At 38.5% G+C, this 21,205-nt stretch overlaps 1 protein-coding gene across 4 annotated transcripts in view; it reads left to right on the top strand.

Annotated features, from left to right (window-relative positions):
- Positions 1-4,898: 4,898 nt before the first annotated feature.
- LOC130277031 (capping protein, Arp2/3 and myosin-I linker protein 3-like) overlaps positions 4,899-21,205 on the top strand; it is a 530,598-nt gene continuing 514,291 nt past the window's right edge. For all 4 annotated transcript variants that reach the window (XM_056527256.1, XM_056527257.1, XM_056527255.1 and 1 more), the window contains exon 1: positions 4,899-4,943. In XM_056527256.1, the coding sequence (XP_056383231.1) occupies positions 4,904-4,943 (40 nt within the window). In that variant the 5' untranslated portion in view covers positions 4,899-4,903. The remainder of the gene's footprint in view (positions 4,944-21,205) is intronic.

Below are 21,205 nucleotides of genomic sequence, written 5' to 3'. Positions count from 1 at the left end.
AAAATGAAAAATTTTATTTATCATTTGCACAGCCCACTGTTCCAAGGATCTGTCAAACGCCAGTGGGGTGTAAATACTCACTGCACCCCTAATTAAATTCTGTGAGGGGTGTAGTTTCCAAAATGAGGTCACGTTGGGGGGGGGGGGTACACTGTTCTGGCACCACGGGGGGCTTTGTAAACGCACATGGCCGCTGACAACCATTCCAAACAAATTCTCTTTCCAAAAGCTCAATGGCGCTTCTTCTCTTCTGAGCATTGTATGGTCTCTGCTGACCTCTACTGTCCATTTTAGGAACTGTACAGAGCAGGAGAAAATCCCCATAGCAAACATATGCTGCTCTGGACAGTTCCTAAAAAGAGAGCACTGTGGTCATGACATCAGAGGAAATGCATTTCTTATTTGCATTTCTCTTTAGTTTACAGCCCCTAAAAAGTACTGGAAGGATTAAGATTTTTCAATAGAAGCGATTTACAAATCTGTTTAACTTTCTGGCACCAGTTGATTAAAAACAAAAAGTTTTCCATGGGAGTACTCCTTTAACAGTTCACAGGTCTTTGACGAATTTTAGTTAAAGTTGGACGTGAAAATAAAAAATAAAAATTCTGGAATGCTCGTGTTACCCCAAATTTTTCATTTTCACACGGGGTAATAGGAAAAAAGCTTTTCAAAATTTGTAACACCATTTCTTCTGAGCATATAAATACCCCATATGTGGATGCAAAGTGCTCTGCTGGCACACTACAGGGCTCAGAAGAGAAGGAGCGCCATTGGGCTTTTGGAGAGAGAATTAGGCTGGAATTGAAGGCCATGTGCGATTACAAAGCCCTAATGGTGCCACCAGAACAGTGGACCCCCCCCCCACATTTGACCCCATTTTGGAAACTACACCCCTCACAGAATGTAATAAGGTGTGCAGTGAGCATTTACACCCCACAGGTGTCTGACAGATTTTTTTAACAGTTGTCCGTAAAAATTATATTTTTCATTTGCACAGCCCATTGTTCCGAAGATCTGTCCACTTTATCGAAAGTTCGTCAATCACCTGTGGGGTGTTAACACCCATTTTATGTTCCTTGAGGGGTGTAGGTTTCAAAATAGTGGGCCATGTGTTTTTTTGTTTTACTCTTCTGGCATCATGGGGGCTTCCTACATGCGACATGCCCCCCAAAAACCATTTCAGCAAAAGTCGCTCTCCAAAAGCACAATGTCACTCCATTCCTTCTGAGCCCTCTAGTGCACCCACAGAGCACTTTACATCCATATGAGAAGTATTTCCTTACTCAAGAGAAATGGAGTTACAGATTTATTTTTATTTTTTTTTTGGGGGGGGGGGGCGCATTTTCTCCTATTACTCCTTGTGAAAATGAAAAGTTTGGGGTAATACCTGCATTTTATTTAACAAAAGTTCGTCAATCACCTGTGTGGTAGACACAAATTACCCCATGTTACGTTCCTTGAGGGGTTTAGTTTCCAAAATAGTGTGCCATGTGTTTTTTTTTTTTACTGTTCTGGCATCATATGGGCATCATATGGTCCTAAATGCGACATGCCCCCAAAAACCCATTTCAGCAACCATTTCAAAATTCAGAAAAATTCTGATTTTGCAATTTTCGGGAAAAATTGGAAAATTAGTGCAATACTTTGAAGCCCTCTGATGTCTTCAAAAAGTAAAAACATGTCAACTTTATGATGCCAACATAAAGTTAACATATTGGATATGTGAATCAATATGTAATTTATTTGACATGTCCCTTTTCCTTACAAGCAGAGTGCTTTAACCCCTTAAGGACGCAGGACGTAAATGTACGTCCTGGTGAGGTGGTTCTTAACGCACCAGGACGTACATTTACGTCCTAAGCATAACCGCGGGCATCGGAGCGATGCCCGTGTCATGCGCGGCTGATCCCGGCTGCTGTTAGCAGCCAGGGACCCGCCGGCAATGGCCGACGCCCGCGATCTCACGGGCGTCCGCCATTAACCCCTCAGGTGCCGGGATCAATACAGATCCCGGCATCTGCGGCAGTTCGCGATTTAAATGAACGATCGGATCGCCCGCAGCGCTGCTGCGGGGATCCGATCATTCATAACGCCGCACGGAGGTCCCCTCTCCTTCCTCAGTGCGGCTCCCGGCATCTCCTGCTCTGGTCTGTGATCGAGCAGACCAGAGCAGGAGATGACCGATAATACTGATCTGTTCTATGTCCTATACATAGAACAGATCAGTATTAGCAATCATGGTATTGCTATGAATAGTCCCCAATGGGGACTATTCAAGTGTAAAAAAAAAATGTAAAAAAATGTAAAAGTAAAAGTAAAAAAAAAGTGAAAAATCCCCTCCCCCAATAAAAAAGTAAAACGTCCGTTTTTTCCTATTTTACCCCCAAAAAGCGTAAAAAACATTTTTTATAGACATATTTGGTATCGCCGCGTGCGTAAATGTCCGAACTATTAAAATAAAATGTTAATGATCCCGTACGGTGAACGGCGTGAACGAAAAAAAATAAAAAAAGTCCAAAATTCCTACTTTTTTAATACATTTTATTAAAAAAAAATTATAAAAAATATATTAAAAGTTTTTTATATGCAAATGTTGTATCAAAAAAAATTACAGATCATGGCGCAAAAAATGAGCCCCCATCAAAATAAAGGGATTATAAACGTACTAATTTGGTTAAAAAGTTTGTGATTTTTTTTAAGCGCAACAATAATATAAAAGTATATAATAATGGGTATCATTTTAATCGTATTGACCCTCAGAATAAAGAACACATGTCATTTTTACCATAAATTGTACGGCGTGAAAACAAAACCTTCCAAAATTAGCAAAATTGCTTTTTTCGTTTTAATTTCCCCACAAAAATAGTGTTTTTTGGTTGCGCCATACATTTTATGATATAATGAGTGATGTCATTACAAAGGACAACTGGTCGCGCAAAAAACAAGCCCTCATACTAGTCTGTGGATGAAAATATAAAAGAGTTATGATTTTTAGAAGGCGAGGAGGAAAAAATGAAAACGTAAAAATTAAATTGTCTGAGTCCTTAAGGCCAAAATGGGCTGAGTCCTTAAGGGGTTAAAGTTGGAAAAATGCAAAATTTTCGAATTTTTCCTGATATTTTCTAATTTTTCACCAAGAAATTATGCAAGTGTCGTCGAAAATTTACCACTAAGATAAAGTAGAATATGTCATGAAAAACAGTCTCGGAATCATATTTATAAGTAAATGCATCCCAGAGTTATTAATTCATTAAGTGATAGAGGTCAGATTTGAAAAAAAATGCTCCCGTCCCAAGGGTCATAATGGGCTCCGTCCCTAAGGGGTTAATTCCTGAGCTTATTTGTGAGAAAAAGCTGATATGTTCAATATTTTACCCGTTGTAAAAAAAAGTTTATTTTGTGAGTGCCCATTTAATTTTACATTGTTAATTATGTAAAGTTACACTAATTTATGGGAATTTGTTGAGACATAAAATGACAATTGTTAGGCTGTTTGACATGTCAAAAGCTATGGGTGGAATTTATCAATGTTGTCCGATCAAGGTGAAGTCTCTGAAGTCCCTTATTACTCAATAATTAGCTAATTTTCTTCTCCCTCTTCTCCCACCAAATGCTCTTTATAGTGCCTCACTAAGTATAGATTCCAATATACATATATATATATATATATATATATATATATATATATATATATCAAAAAAAGAAACAGACAAGAGCGCAGCTATGTGCTGTTACTCCTGTGATGAAATGGGTGTGCTCACCTTTGGGTGTTGTAGGAATTTTATATAACCCTATCGAGGCTGGTTTGCAGGGGTGCTGTCTGCATCGATTCAGTCTTTGAGAAATCCTCCAGATGGTGTTGTATAGCTTCAAAAAATCCTACCAGCATAGGCATAAAACCATGACTCCAGGCCCTTTCCAGTGTAAAGAAGACCTGTAAAAAATGGAGTCGGACAAGACGAAAATAATAAACAAATACTGGTTTAATTCAATATTAAAAGCACTACGGACTACGCATTTCGAGGGGTGAGACCCTCTCTTCCCTGGTCCAATGATAGGTTAGCAGTAAATCACATCATTTATACATAAAATGCCGACGAAAATAGTGAGTTACATAAAAGTAACAGCGGTATTCAAAGAATAATACATAAGAAACAATAAAATACAATATTTTAAATAGACACAAGCTCAAAAAACTAAAATGCTGTCAAACTATAAAAAGTCCCCATATATTAGGAAGGATTTCTACATTGCTACTAGAGTAATCGGTCATTATTATGTTATCCACTAGGCTGCGTACAAGGAAATGTGACGGCCTATTTGTATTACCCGGCATCAGTGTGGAGCCGGTAGACTTATAAGTATAGCTATTAGAAAATGCTACTTCTTTTAAAAAGACGCATAATTTGACTCCAGCCATGAAGAGAAGTTAACATATCTGTAAATCATCTGACGCAATTACTGCAAATAGATAGTCGATTCAGTTTCCCATTTATCATACATCATGTGCCCTTTTGATACATTGTTCACATGTACACAAGCCATAAACAGCCCTCATCTGAGTAGACCCTACTAACCTAATTAAAATGAAAAATTAATTATTCATTGCTGATAAATATAAATAAATATAAGAACAAATAGATCACTGTACTGTTGTAGGATAGTATGTATTGCAGTTGGTGGGCTTTACCTTGTAAGAGCTAGACAAATAAATATATTTTTGGAAAACCTTGAAATGCTAGACCATGATTATGAGTAAAAAGGTTAAACTATTAGATGCCCTATTTAAAACATATGAGGCTTAGTTTATGATTGTCATGTGATTTCCTTATGGTGACACAGTAAACTGAAAGGGGTGGAGTAAGCGTGGCACACATTACTTTCACATAGGTGTGGAAGCATCATGGAAAGCAGCATGCAGCCCATTAGCTATGAGTTACAAGGTGAGTGAGTATGTGTTTCTAATGTTACATGTATTGTGAAATTGTATTTTATGATGTCCTATTGAAATAGAGGATGTTTGATTCAGGATATTTCAGTATATTGTGTAAAAATCATTTTCACATATAATACTTAATATATCATTCAACTGGCATTTGCCAGAAACCTACACTTTCCACTACACTAGTGGTATAGCACACATGCTTTCAGCAAAGGGAAATGTGTTAGAAACAGCAAAATAATGCTGTGTATGGCTAACCACCATTTTTTTTTGCATGTATAATTAAATGTGTACTTTATTGAAGGGGTTCTTAATGGCTATACAGTTGATAGCCTATCCTTGGAGGTCCAACTTCCAACATCTCATTTGATCAGCACAATAGAGGAGAAATTCATTGATGGCCTTGTTTAAATAGCTTCTTGAGTAAATTGCTAAAATAATAATTTGCTTCCTAGATGTATGCTGTGATTTTAGTTGATATTTTTTGGTCTATGATTGTCATGAAGAATGTCCGCAATAATACAATAGTCTATCTAACTGTATATGTGACAAGAAAACAAATAGTAGCAACAATTTTAAAATTGAGAAAGGATTTTTGGTTAATTTTCTTTTAGGCTTGTATTTGAATTCCTACATAATTACACAACTAAGGAAATAGAATACAACTATCATACATTTTGTAAGATTGTGTCTAGTTCTCTGAATACAAATTCTTACGGGCAGCCCAGGAAGTCTAAGAGTACATTCACACGTGCGTATTGTTCTGTGGCTGATTTTGCTACCCATTTAAGTCAATAGGTAGATAAATCTGCAGCCATATCATCAGCAAGATACACGTATGAACGTACCCTTAAAATAGTTATTCACAATTAGAAAAACAAATGATTTTCAAATTGTTCTCATATTGTGTGTGGTATTGCATCTCATTTCCATTGAAGTGAATGAAGCTAAATTGTAACACCACACACAACCGACAGGACAGGTATTACCTCTGTTTTTATTATTCCTAGATAACCACTTAGAGGGACACCACATAGTCAATAAAAACATTAACTTCTATTAGCCTGCTTTACATCTGCCTATGCTTGTATTGAAGTCTTTACACCCTTTTGAACAGACTACAGTAACAGTGTCTTTATTATGACATTGATTTGGTCATTTTTTGTGCACAGAGAAGGTGATTGAAACCCAACATTAGGTGATTACATGGATGAATTAACCAGGGAACATCACAAAGCTTATATCTGCGGTTTGAAAGTTTACAGTTACAAAATGAACATGGGGTATAACAGCCTTAAAGGTTAAATGGGCACTGTCATTAAAAAATGTTTTGCTATTGCACTCCTTAAAGTAAATAAAAAATGTTTTCTAATGTACTTTTTTTTAAAATGTTAATGAAGTTTTCTATGTTTTTTTGTGTTTAAAAAAGCTACCACTAGGTGTCTCCCTACTTGTCTGGCCTGGCAGAAGTCTAAAATCAGGAAATGCAGTCTGGAGTGCCTAGGGTGTGTGTGCAGCCTTAGCCAATCATAGCTCATTTCACACTGAACTGCTCTAGGTTGTGTGTAGCAGAATGAGGGAGAAAGTTCTCCCCCGTATGGCTTCAGATGATGTCACGCCCATTTGGGAATGCCCCTTCCCAGTCCGTAATTCTGACTGAGACTGAGCAAAAAAAATGTAGAGCAATATCAAGGTAGAAAACAAAAAAATAATAAAAATAAAGGCAGAGGGGGGTTAAAGGGGTACTCCGGTGCTTAGACACTTTATCCCCTATCCAAGGATAGGGGATAAGATGCCTGACCGCGGGAGTCCCGCCGCTGGGGACCCCCGTGATCTTGCACACTGAACCCCGTTTGTAATCAGTCCCCGGAGCTGTCACGCCCCCTCCCGTAGGCATGCATTGAGGGGTGGAGCGTGACGTCACACGGGGGCGCAGGCGTGACGTCACACACCGCTCAGACTGGACTGATTACAAACGGGGTGCCGCGTGCAAGATCATGGGGGTCCTCAGCACAAAGACACACAAAATTTAAAAAATCTACTTAATTTTCTAAATTTCAACATTTAAAAAATTGACTTCTTCAGTTTCGTATTGAGAGGCTCTTCAGTTTCATATTGCAACTTCCTTATAGAGAGAATTTCATAAATTTTTTTATTTTAATTTGTTTAAAAAAGAAACAAACAAACACAGAAAACACCTTTTTCCTGTCTACAGGTTTCTGTTGAAACTCCCAAAAGGAGAATTTATATTAGCACTTTCTCCACGGTCATCAGTTTCTTCACTATTTTGAGACACTCTCATGAACTCTGTTGCTGCTCTGAAACAGGGATAATTTTTGGAGCTCTTGGAAAAATTTAGTGCGTCCTCAGATACCTCTCTCTGCATTTTTACACCAACAGGCATATGCCACCAACCAGGGATACTTAATGTATGTAAGCAAGCTGTTAGTTACCATTAGTTACCGCATGCCATCATAACTGAGCCTTAAAACCACTTTAAAACTACTTTAATACATTCCAAACAGTGTTATGCAGGGCTTTGGAGCTCTTAGACAGTGGTATGCATGTGTTCATTTGCATATTTAATTGCTGGTTCGCGGAGAACTATTTTGACCAGAACCTGACGTTTCCCAGAATAAAAGGAGAAATATTCCCCTCGTACAGTGACCATATAGTGGTAGATATTAGCTCTTAAGAGGGTCTGCAGACCAGATAACTAATTGCAGTGCAGTTACATTGGGTGACTCACAGGTAACGCCTTTTTTTAATTGGAGTCATTTGTTTTCTTTTTCACTTAACGAGTAGTTTATTTCTTCATTTAGGCCAAACCATGATGACAAATGTCAGCTATGTCCAATGGCTAGTTCGGCCCTGCCTGGTAACAATTTTGGAAGATATCCCCAACCTACACTTAGGTAACCTTGATTGCCTATAAAAGTTCCCAAGGGGGACTAGAATAGGCACTGTCATTTAAACAAACTTAAGCATGATCAATAGTATTTCTGTCTTAAAAGTGTTAAAGAAACATATTTCTTTCATTGATTTTTATGTAAATTAGAGAATTTTAACTCCTAAATTACACTTAACACACCAAGGCTTAAAGTCTACAAAAACTTTTTATTTAATGTAGATAATACAATTATGTGTATATTTGTAATATACATTGGTTTAAAAATGTGTATATATTTGGGTGAAACTTTAGAGCATCAATGGCAGTCACCCAGCCTGATCAACATATCTGCGGGGGTCTGATCGGTTTTCCTGGCAGTAGGAGATTTCCTCACCTAATCCTCGCTAGTAGTGCTAGTAAGTTTGCATAGCATTATTTAATATTAGCCGTCTATAGGCACTTAAAAAGTGTAAATATATATATATATATTTTTATATAAAAAGCCCTTCCTCAAATAAAAAAAAAAAATCACCCCTTTTTACCATAAAAAAAAAAAAAAAAAAGAAATGTGGTTATTGATCCCATATGATTAATGGTGTAAGCGCAAAACAATACCAAAATTGCTTATTTTAATTCACATTACATTCCAGAAAAAAATATATAAAAAGTGATCAAAAAGTCACATTTTCACAAATGTGCTACCCATGAAAATAACAGATCATAGTAAAAATAAGAGCCCTCAAATAGGTATGAGAAAAAAAAGGTTCTAGGGGTCATAATAGTGTGATTTTTAGCATACTCATTTTATACCAAAATGTAAAATTATTTTAAAGTAGTAAAATAAAACAAAACATATATAAATTAGGTATTGTTAGACATGAGCGAACTTTTGAAAAGGTCATTTCGCTGGGCTTGCCCAACTTTTACAAAATGTTCAGTTGTATTCAAACTAGTAAGTTGCAAACTGGCAATGCGCTAAGCCCCTAAACACATAGATAACACTGCCTAAGAGCTCTAACACCCTGTATAACACTGCTAGGAATGTGTTTACAGTGGGGATCAAAAGTTTGGGCATCCCAGGTAAAAATTTGTATTAATGCGCATAAAGCCAAGGAAATATGGAAAAATCTCCAAAAGGCATCAAATTACAGATAAGACATTCTTATAATATGTCAACAAAAGTTAGATTTTATTTCCATCATTTACACTTTCAAAATAATAGAAAACAAAAAAAGAGTGTCTGCAAAAGTTTGGGCACCCTGCAGAGTTAATATCTTGTACTGCCCCCTTTGGCATCTATCACAGCTTTTAAACGCTTTTTGTAGCCAGCCAAGAGTCTTTCAATTCTTGTTTGAGGTATCTTTGCCCATTCTTCCTTACAAAAGTCTTCCAGTTCTTTGAGATTTCTGGGCTGTCTGTCACGCACTGCTCTTTTAAGGTCTATCCATAGATTTTCAATTATGTTGAGGCCATTGTGAAGGCCATGGCAAAACCTTCAGTTTACGCCTCTTGAAGTAATCCCCCGTGGATTTCCAGGTGTGTTTAGGATCATTATCCATTTGTAGAAGCCATCCTGTCTTTAACTTCAGCTTTTTCACAGATGGCATCAAGTTAGCATCCAAAATTTGCTGAAATTTTATTGAATCCATTTTTCCTTCTACTCATGAGATGTTCCCTGTGCCACTGTCTGCAATACAACCCCAAAACATGATTGATCCACCCCCATGCTTAACAGTTGGACAGAGGTTCTTTTCATTAAATTCTGTTCCCCTTCTCCAAACGTACCTTTGCTCATTCCAGCCAAAAAGTTCAATTTTAACCTCATCGGTCCACAGAACTTATTTCCAAAATGCATCAGGCTTGTCTATATGTTCAATTGCAAAGTTCAGACACTGATTTTTGTGTTGAGAACGTAGAAGAGGTTTTCTTCTGATGACTCTTCCATGAAGACCATATTTGTACAAGTATAGTGGAATAGTGTACCACAACTCCAGTGTCTGCCAGATCTTTCTGGATGAATTGTGCAGTCAAACGTGGGTTTTGAATAGTTTTTCTCACAATCCTGCGAGCTGTTCTGTCTGATATTTTTCTTGGTGTTCCAGATCTTGCTTTAAATTCCACTGTTCCTGATGACTGCCATTTCTTAATTACATTCCGAACAGAGGATTTTGACATGTGAAAACATTTTGCTATCTTCTTATAGCCTTCTCCAGCTTTGTGAGCGTCAACTAGTTTCAGTTTCAGATTTCTAGACAACTGCTTAGAAGAACCCATGGTGCTGATTGTTGGGGCAAGGTCAGATTAGTCTGGGCATTTAAAACCTTTGAGATTGACATCACCTGGTCTTTCCAGATGAAGATTGAGAGCAATCCATGACACTGGCAGGTCTCAGCTTTGCAAAGGGGGCAGTGCATGCTATAAATTCTGCAGGGTGCCCAAACTTTTGCAGATGCCATTTTTTTGTTTTCTGTTATTTTGAAAGTGTAAAGGATGGAAATAAAATCTAACTTTTGTTGACATATTATAAGAATGTCTAATCTGTAATTTGATGCCTTTTGGAGATTTTTCCATCTTTCCTTGGTGTCTTTAAGCACATTAATACAAATTTTTACCTGGGGTGCTCAAACTTTTGATCCCCACTGTATGTAGTTTTAAATTAAGCAATATGGAAAGAACTCAAGCTCAGGTGCAGATCAAATCGGTATAGCTTTATTTTACATCACGCCAGAAGCAACAGATAACAGGTCGGAAGTGACGCGTTTCGGCCAGGTGCTGGCCTTAGTTATGCAATGATTACACGTTCTAAGGATACTTATATATGGAGTGGGAGGTAACGAGGTGCAGCAGCAGGTAAATTAACCCCTGCAGAACCTCTACCAACCACTCCATTCACAAAGAATATACTGCATTTTCGTACTATACAAATGTGAATAAAAACATAGAATAATAATCTTTATTATAAGAAAATTAGTGTACAATTATAAATATAGCAAAAAACACATACACATTGTTAGACAATCGCAGTTTATGTGAAGATAGACCTCGTACAAACCCTGTCTGGCTTTGCCAAAAGGGTCCTTCAAATGTGGACATAAAATTTGCAAATGCTGTGAAGTAATGTCTCCTTCATCTACGTTCACGTCCTGCACCAACCATGACTCATTTTCTATTAAACAGTATATAAATTGTAACACGAAATATGTGGTTTACCTGTTTACATGTGAGTCATGTTTGGTGCAGTACATGGGATGTACCACGAATCCACTAAAGGTGCGAGTTAGGAAACATCTTTCCGATATTCCACACTTTAATAATAGGAATACTTCCATGGTTACGAAACACATAGCCGAACATCATGGAGGAGATTGGTCAAGTGTGAGGGTCCAAGGGATAGAGAGAGTATCCCCTCCATTGCGAGAAAAAAACGTATGGATAGAGAAATATATTGGATCCTTCGCTTGGACACTAGATATCCGAGAGGTCTGAACAAAAGGTTAGATGTCATTCTTCACTATTAGGTGGGCATTTTTTCCCCTTTTGTATAGACACATATATATGTTTTCTTATATTTTTTCTTATATATTTCTATTTTCTTAATTAATTTTTTACATTAATAGGCAGATATGATCTTCTTAATAAGATTGAAACGTATTTAATGTGAGGGTAGTTCCATTAGATATATATATATGTACATTTTGTCATATTGTGCACATTCATCTTTGTTCTTATTATTGATTTGCAATGAGGATAAATTTTATTATTTACTTTTTAGGATATATCTTTAAACACAATGTGTTTAAATGCATCTTTCTTTGCATATCATATGGTATAAAACACTATTTCACAGTAAGTTGTACGATTTAGATCCGGTATATATACTTGGCCTTATTATTCATATGCATTTTTTATACCATTACAATTTTTTCTGATCCCACTAAATTAATACAGTGAAATATTTGATTATTAAATTGCAGTCATTCATTGCGTGGTTTTCCTTTCACAGAAGAAAAACATTATAGGTTACCTACAATATGTTTGTTTATTTTATAGTTTATTATTATTTTTTGTATATATTTATACCCCCCCCCTTTTTTTCTTCTGTTTTAAAGGTACCCACAATAATATTGTGTCCTGTTTTTTAACCCTTTGTTACACAGTCGCATGAAAGTATATCTATTGAATTTTCTGATATTTTGAAATATTTTCATTTGCTGACATGTGATTGTCTAACAATGTGTATGTGTTTTTTGCTATATTTATAATTGTACACTAATTTTCTAATAATAAAGATTATTATTCTATGTTTTTATTCACATTTGTATAGTACGAAAACGCAGTATATTCTTTGTGAATGGAGTGGTTGGTAGAGGTTCTGCAGGGGTTAATTTACCTGCTGCTGCACCTCGTTACCTCCCACTCCATATATAAGTATCCTTAGAATGTGTAATCATTGTATGACTAAGGCCAGCACCTGGCCGAAACGCGTCACTTCCGACCTGTTACCTGTTGCTTCTGGCGTGATGTAAAATAAAGCTATACTGATTTGATCTGCACCTGAGCTGGAGTTCTTTCCATATTCCTTACTGTCTGTGAGTGCAAGTCCGCACTCTCTCCGTGCTCGATATCCGGACCAGGGGTGAGCTGGCTTCGTTTCTATATTTGCCTAGTTTTAAATTAGTTATAAGGCTCAGTTTTGATGACGTTCAGTAGCAGATTTTGTATGCTTACTAAAGGGGTTCTCGGCGCAAAACTAATTATTTTTTTAAAATGACTTCTATTTAAAAATCTTAATCCTTCCAGTACTTATCAGCTGTATGCTCTAGAGGAAGTTGAGTAGTTCTTTTTTTTTTCCTGACACGGACAGGGGTGTCAGCAGAGAGCACTGTGGTCAGACTCGAAAAAAAGGATACAACTTCCTCTGGAAGGATTAAGATTTTTAAATAGAAGTAGTTTACAAATCTGTTTATTTTTCTGGCACTAGTTGATTTGAAAAAATAAAAATAAAAAAAATTATAAAAACTCGTTTTCCACCAGGGTACTCCTTTAACACTAAAATAAAGCTGCATAAAATATCCCTGATATGTTGTTATTAGGTTAGTCTGCCGGTGTTAAAATGCACACAGAGGTATCGGAAGGCACAGTGACTTTTTCCAAGAGTTTCAATAATTATCTCTTTTTGGAGAAGCAATAGGTTTTGAGTCTGGCAAGTGGAGAAGATGCTATTGATTTTTCCAAGCGTTCCAAAAATTATCCCATTTTGAGAGCGAAGAAGAAATAGCTTTTGTATGAAAAACAGAAGAAAAAAAATCACTTTTTGGGGGATCATGAGTTGTGTATGTGTAGGCTTAGCTGGAAATAGCAACTGCAAGGGTGATGGCAGACTGGTGGTACTTATAGTATCCAGCATACAGCAGGAGGTGGCGGAATGGTAGTATTTAGCATATACAAGGAGGTGGTTGGCTTGAAGTGGTCAGTGTACAGCAGAAGGTGGTGTCTTGTAGTATCTGCAAAGCAAGAGGTGGTGGTCTGATTGTACCCAGTGTACAACAGGAGGTGGAGGACTGATTGATTTAAACTTCAGTTTTTTCATGTTGCTTCCAGACAATCTTGTTTTCGTAGTGGTGACGATGACGCCTGCTGCGCTTAACACTCTCTCTTATGCTACACCTTGAGGGTGGACAAGACAGAACAACCATAGCAAACTGGGCAAGTTCTGGCCAATGGTCTAATCTGGTGACCCAGACGTCCATGGGGTCTGGGCTTATGGTGTCTGACAGAGAAAGGGCCTCAACCTAATTGTTCAGGTGGTCGTTTATATCCCTTTGAGGACAATTCATGTTAAAGAGAATACTGGATGCAAAAAATTGTCATCATGTACTCCAACGTGAAGATGCTGCTGCTACTGCTCCTGCCTATTGCAGGGGTAGTGCTGGCAGAGGGAGTGGAGCGTTGACTCAGTGGGGAGGAGAGACTGGACCCCCTTTCAGGAGGTGTTTGTTGCTGGAGATACATGGCATACTGGATGTGTAGGTTCTCCTCCTTATAAAAATTCTATTTAGCCTCCTTCTCAGGAGGAGAAAAAAATTTACCCATTTCGCTTTATACCAAGAGTCTAAGAGTGTGGCTATTCAGTACCCTTTTTTTTTTTTTCCTATAAGTGTGTAATATATCTGTCACTGCGCAAGCAAGTAAGCATACAGCTCACCATACTTGTAAAGCTTTTTTGAGAGTCGAGCTTGTTCTGACTCCGTTCTATACTGCCAATGTTGGTCATTGTCCTCATTGTCATTATTATTACTGTTGCCTTATATAGGTTCCTTGTCCCCTATCCCTTCCACAGATTCCATCTCCAAATCCTCCTCAGTTCCCACTACCTTATCCTTCTCATCCAACTCCTCCTCAAGGAAAACATCCATACTGCTGCCAGCCAGATGTGGACCCTCCTCCACTCCTCCTTTCTCTATCATCACTGTGAGTGTTTGCTCCAGAAGGAATATCAGCATTATAACAAGACTAATTCAACTGTTGTCCACATCTTGTTGCTTTTCAAAAGGCCTTAGCACACAACAGTTGTCTCTGATTAGCTGCCAATGCCTCAGCTGAAAGTCACACTGGCTCCAAAAATTGTCTGTCTCCTGCATTAGGAAGTCTATCAGCACTTTGCACTGCTGGTACAGGCGGTCCAACTTGTGTAAGGTTGGGTTCAACTGTATTGGAACATTGCAAATGAGACAGTGTTGAGGAAGATCATTTAGGCTCTGTAGGCCAAGGAGGGCATGTTTAAAAGAAAAAAAAACGAATGCACACTTTCCTGCACATAGCCAGCACATGCCTGAGACCACAATGATTTCTTAGGAAATCCGACAAGATTTTGCATGTGTGCCATGTCATTTAGAATGTTCCATGTCACCTAGATGCAGTGCTTTGACTATGTTTGTGCCATTATTGTCATCCACATTTTCCAATTTAAGATCATGACCAGAGAGCCAGTGTGAAACTTCTTGTTTCAGACAGGGCATCAGCTCCTCCGCTGTGTGGCTTTACTCGCCCAGGCTTAGCAGATGTAATACAGCATAGAAGCAGACAACCACAGGGTAACTGGACTAATAATGTTGTCTACAGGACATAGATTCCCCAATAGATACATTTCAGGATAGAGGAGGATTTCAGGAGGACACAACATTGATAAGGACAAGACAGAGAATGTGCTGTCTGTGGACATGGCCTGGCTTCTAGATAGTTGGAAGGGTCCTGGAGGAGCATCAGTAGCAGCATCTAGGTTTTCTTCACATCGGGGGGCACCTCAACTATTCCAAGCGGTCTTGTAATGCCGCTCCATATGCCTTCATAGATGTATTTCCTATACTTGTATCCTGACATGGTGCCACATTTTCTGCACCTGATAAGGTAAAAAAAAAAATCCACACAGCAGAATGCCAGACAGGGACAGCCCCACCTGACTGTGCCCTTCCTCTGGATGTTTTTCTTTTAAACCTACAGATGCAGCAGGGTCGCTGTCACCTGAGATGATCAGACCAGCAGGCCTACGTTTGTTATATTTGACATCATTTGCTCATTTGTACAGATATTTGTATGTGAAACTATTTATGGACTGGAACAATGCTGGCTGGGATTTGTGGTGCATGATGAAGCTTCTGCAGGAAGGAAGAGGAAGTCTCTTAGATCAGCTCACATATCAAAGCGGTGCTCACTTTAAACTGTGGAATTTATAAATTAGGATTTGTGCTCAGCCTGCTGTGGAGGTTATGATATGAAGAGGCTTTTTATTGCTTCTGTAGGATCACTTTGGCTCCTGCTTACACTGTGTGTGTCTCTCTCTCCCGAATGCCTGCCTTTAAAGCTGTGTAGAAGACCCTACATCCTTGCTGTCTCCTATTGGCCTTGGAGCTGATTGACACATAAGTCATTGTATAACCTGGGGTTATCATGTGATAGTTGCAAGGAATGCTTGTAAACCTGATGTCATTTAACTGCCCCTGTATTTCCTGCTGCCTCTGGCCACCAAAATGTCATGTGTTGACTCTCACTGACACTATCCCTGTGTTTCTTTTCATTCAAAACCCCCTCTTTCTACCTGATTTATTGTCTTCTTGGCTGCTCATTCAGCTGTCCTAGTGTGAGGGAGGACAGGGGGCATGGCCCAGCATAGAGGCTGTGAACAGCAGCTGGCAGCTCTGAATCCTCTCCTCTCTGTTTACAACTGCATGTGCAGAGAGAAGAAAGAAAAGACCTCAGATAGTAAAATGAATGAGGGCATGCAGTAAGGCAGAGTCAGGAGCTGGCTGATTGACAGGGAGGGAGCAGTGCTGAGCTTGTCTGTGTCCTGGCTGCAGTCTGCGATTTAGGACTCCAGCATAAGTCTGAAATCTATAAAAAATAAATAAATAAAAAAAAAAAAAAAAAAAAAAAAAAAAAAAAGGGCCTGTGGCCAGGACTGGTAGGGAGACCCCTAGTGGTCATTTTTTCAAAGTGGAAAATTAAATAGAAAAAATCATATTTTTTTAATAACATGCAATTGGAAAGTTATTCTGCATACAATAATCTATAATATATCAAAAGTTTTTTTTTTTAATAAAAGGTACCCTTTAAACCCTGCATATCGTTTGCCAATGTGATTTATACGATCAATGACAGAATTGTTTAATACCTGCAATTTGATGCTCTTTTTTGTGAGTATTGCTTTTTTACTGGGGCTTTACCTCTTCTACTGCACAATGTAGCCTACCACACAATGTAGCCTACCATGCCCAAAGAAGGCATTGCACATACAGCAGGAGTACGCCTTCAGTACAGTTCTGGAGAAATCCATCTTGTTGCCAGTATGACATTTTCTTCTTAACAACTTCATCTTACGCCATTTGAAATCACACAGCTTTTGATTATAACATGCAGGCATTATTTTGCCTACACGCAATCATTGCCATTTAGTAACCACCCCGACTCTTATCTGACAGACAAGCCCTTAAACTGTTATGTTTAATGGCATAGTTTCAGTGGACGTTGTGCTTATATGTGGCCTGTTTTTACAAGTAGTTGCAGAAAAATTGAATATGAATAAAGTTTTCCAATAAAGCAGAAATCTGCATTCAATATTACAAAACTAACCACTGGTAGGCAGTTTAAAATGCCTCATAAATCACCACCTCAGGAATACCATCAAATGTTACAGAGAAATGCTGCTTCTGCATGCATTGCATTTGCAGACAAATCATGATGTAAGATTTAAAAAAAAAAAAACGAAAACGCATTTGCAGTGAAGTTTACTTCATTGTCAATACAGTGTGCATCCAATCTGTTTATCTCTTGCGAAAACAATGCCAAAAAATGTACATTCCAAAAACTTCAGTATTTATTTGTTCCCTGAATTATTTGTGAAGTTGAGATAACTGACACAAGATATTGTAATTGATGGAAATATGTTATGTTTATTATTTTTTTTTTCCTGTGGAAAATACTAAATATATGGTTGACTAAAGGACCGCTGTTTTGCAAATAAATATAGACATTAAGCTTTTTAACGGAGTACAGGTGTGCATCAACTGACTTTACCTACCGTACTCATTTTACCATCTTCACAGGAAACCACATACTGTGTGAGATCACTTACTTGATAACACACTTAAATGTACAAGCATATTGCTTCTTCCGCTTTTGTTAATGTTGCTTTCAGTTTGTGTTGATGAGCTAAGTGAGCGTATTTGGATGTTGGAATTTATGATACTTAAATGGTAACTCTCATTAAAACAATTTTTTGCTATTGAACTCCTTATGGTAAATAAAAATGATTTCTAATATACTCTGGTTAAAAAAAAAATGAAGTTTTCTATGTTTTATTTGTGCTTAAAAAAGCTCAAGAGCACATTTCCCCCCATCTTATACAGAGACTTTGGACTGAAGTCCAAACACAGGAAGTGCAGCCTGGAGTGCTGAGGAGGGGGGTGTCCAATAAAGAGCATATGGCAGTTAAGTGTGAGAGGAGCTATGATTGGATGAGGCTGGAACCCCCCTCAACCCCTCAGCACTCCAGGTGTCTGTGTATAAGATGGGGGAAAATGTGCTCTTGAGCTTTTTTAAGCACAAATAAAACATAGAAAACGTCATTTTTTTTAAACAAAGTATATTAGAATTTTTTTCTATTTACCATAAGTGCAATAGCAAAATTTTATTTTAATGAGAGTTACCCTTTAAATGTACATTGAAATAGGGGAAAACTTTTATTTTACAATTTCTCATAAATAGACAAATGATTACGTAAACAGATAGGGTTATATGTGGACCAATGATTCTCACATTACGCATCAATACTTGTGAAAAACAATAGAAAGGTGCCGTAAAACTTAACTTTTATTCTTATTCTTAAAACTACACCCAAATAATATCGTGTATGTGTATCAAAAAGTGGTACTATCACCAAAAAGTAAATTCCAATACGGTAGGAATAAAAATGCAACCCACCACTCAGTCGCAGTATATTGACCCTCATTGCATATCAAAACATCACCTTACAGACAGGTATCATAATTATACCCCCTTGCTATTAACCCAATGCGTTTCTGTTCGACCAAAATATTAGGTAGATCGAACTTCATCAGGTGTTCAAGAAAACGCCAAGGATAAATGAGCATATAAGATGTTTTGTTAATAGAATACAGCTAGAGACAGAAGAGGACGGCGATGCGGTTCCCTGGATCCTACGGAAGCCGGTGAATTGCCTAGCAACATCTGGAGGGCTACAGTTATAGACCACTATACAGTGGTCTCTAAACTGTAGCCCTCCTGATGTTGCAAAACTACAACTCCCAGCATTCCCAGACAGCTGTTTGCTGTGTGGGCATGCTAGGATTTGCAGTTGTGCAACAGCTGGAGGGCTACAATTTGGAGATCACTGTGCAGTGGTCTCTAAACTGTGGCCCTCTAGATCTTGCAAAACTACAACTCCTAGCATGCCCACACAGCAGTTTGCTGTCAGGGCATGCTGGGATTTGTAGTTTTGCAACATCTGGAGGGCCACAGTTTGGAGATCACTTTGCAGTGGTCTCTAAACTGTAGCCCTCCAGATGTTGCAAAACTGCAAATCCCAGCTTGCCCAAACAGCATTGCGTACCTTCAGCTGTTGCATACCTACATCTCCCAGCATGCTCTTTGGCGATCAGTACATACTGGGAGTTGTAGTTTTGCAACAGCTGGAGGCACACTGGTTGGAAAATACTGAGTTAGGTAACAGAACCTAACTGAAGGTTTTCCAACCAGTGTGCCTGCAGCTGTTGCAAAAGTACAACTCCCAGCATGCACGGTCTGTCAGTGCATGCTGGGAGTTGAAGTTTTGCAACAGCTGGAGGTTTGCCCCCCATGTGAATGTACAGGGTACATTCACATGGGCGGGTTTACAGTGAGTTTCCTGCTTCAAGTTTGAGCTGCGGCAAATTTTTTGCCGCAGCGCAAACTCCTAGTGGGAAACTCACTGTAACATGCCAGTGCGAATGTACTCTGTAAAACACTACATATACACCCCCTTACACTGCCCCCCTCCCAATAAAAATGAGAAACGTATTGTACGGCAGTGTTTGCAAAACAGAGCCTCCTGCTGTTGCAAAACAACAACTCCCAGCATTTCCGGACAGCCACTGACTGTCCAGGCATGCTGGGAGTTTAGCAATAGCTGGAGGCACCCTGTTTGGGAATCACTGGCGTAGAATACCCCAATGCAATCGGAGCCCTGTCGTATTTCAAGGAAACAGTTTAGGGCCACATATGGGGTATTTCCGTACTCGTGAGAAATTGCACTACAAATTTTGGGGGGCTTTTTTTCCCTTTACCCCTTATGAATAGTTGGGGGCTACACCAGCCTGTTAGTGTAACTGTTAATGTAAAAAATTTTTTTTTTTTTTTTTTTTTACACTAACATGCTGGTGTTTCCCAATACTTTTTATTTTCACAAGCAGTAAAAGGAAAAAAAGACCCCCAAAATTTGTAACACAATTTCTCGGAAATACCCCATGTGTGGGTGTAAAATGCTCTGCAGATGCACAGCAAGGCTCAGGAGTGAGAGTGCACTGTGTACATTTGAGGCCTAAATTTGTGATTTGCACAGGGGTGGCTGATTTTACAGCGGTTCTGACATAAAAGCAAAAAAATAAATACCCACATGTGACCCATTTTGGGAACTACACCCCTCACGGAATGTAACACGGGGTATAGTGAGCCCTAACACCCCACAGGTGTTTGGCAAATTTTCATTAACCCCTTGAGGACCCGGGGTTTTTCAGTTTTTGCATTTTCGTTTTTTCCTCCTTACCTTTAACCTCTTAACGACGCAGGGCATCACACCGTGTCGGTCCAGGCTGCTATTGATAGCCGGGACCCTGGGCTAACAGCACGTGGCACAGATCGTTGTGCCGTGTGCTATTAACCCTTCAGACGCGGCGATCAAAGTTGAGCGCCACATTGAAAACGAAACTAAAAGCTTCCTGGCAGCTCAGTCGAGCTGATTGGGACTATCGCGATAAAATTGAAATGTCCCGATCAGCTAGAACGCAAGCGGAGGCCCCCTTACCTTGCTCTGTCGCGTCCGATCGGCGTTTGATTGCTCCAAGCCTGAGCTACAGGCTTGAGCAATCAACCCCCTTTTATGCTGATCCATGCAAAGCTATGGCTTTGCAGGGATCAGGGTAAAAGATCAGTGTGTGCAGTGTTATAGCCTCCTATGGGAGCTATAACACTGCAAAAAAAAAATGGAAGAAAAAGTTAATAAAGGTCATTTAACCACTTCCCTAATAAAAGTTTGAATCACCCACTTTTCCCATTAAAAATCTGTGTAAATAAAAATAAACATATGTGGTATCGCCGTGTGCGTAAATGTCCGAGCTATAAAAATATATAGTTAATTAAACCGCACGGTCAATTGCGTGCACGCAAAAAAAAAACAACGTCCAAAATAGCGTATTTTTGGTCACTTTTTAGATCATAAAAAAATTTATAAAAAGCGATCAAAAAGTCTGATCAATGGAAAAATGGTGACGATAAAAACTTCAGAACACAGCGCAAAAAATGCGCCCTCATACTGGCCCCTACGCAGAAAAATTAAAAAAGTTATAGGGGTCGGAAGATGACAATTTTAAATGTATAAATTTTCCTGCATGTAGTTATGATATTTTCCAGAAGTACGACAAAATCAAACCTATAGAAGTAGGATATCATTTTAACCGTATGGACCTACAGAATAAAGATAAGGTGTCATTTTTACCGAACAATGCACTGCGTAGAAACAGAAGCCCCCAAAAGTTACAAATTGAAATTTTTTCTTCAATTTTGTCGCACAATTAATTTTTTTTCCGTTACGCCGTGGATTTTTT

This window comes from Hyla sarda, chromosome 6 (assembly GCF_029499605.1).
Source record: "Hyla sarda isolate aHylSar1 chromosome 6, aHylSar1.hap1, whole genome shotgun sequence".
Lineage (NCBI taxonomy): Eukaryota > Metazoa > Chordata > Amphibia > Anura > Hylidae > Hyla > Hyla sarda.
This window is presented reverse-complemented; position numbering and strand designations above follow the sequence as displayed.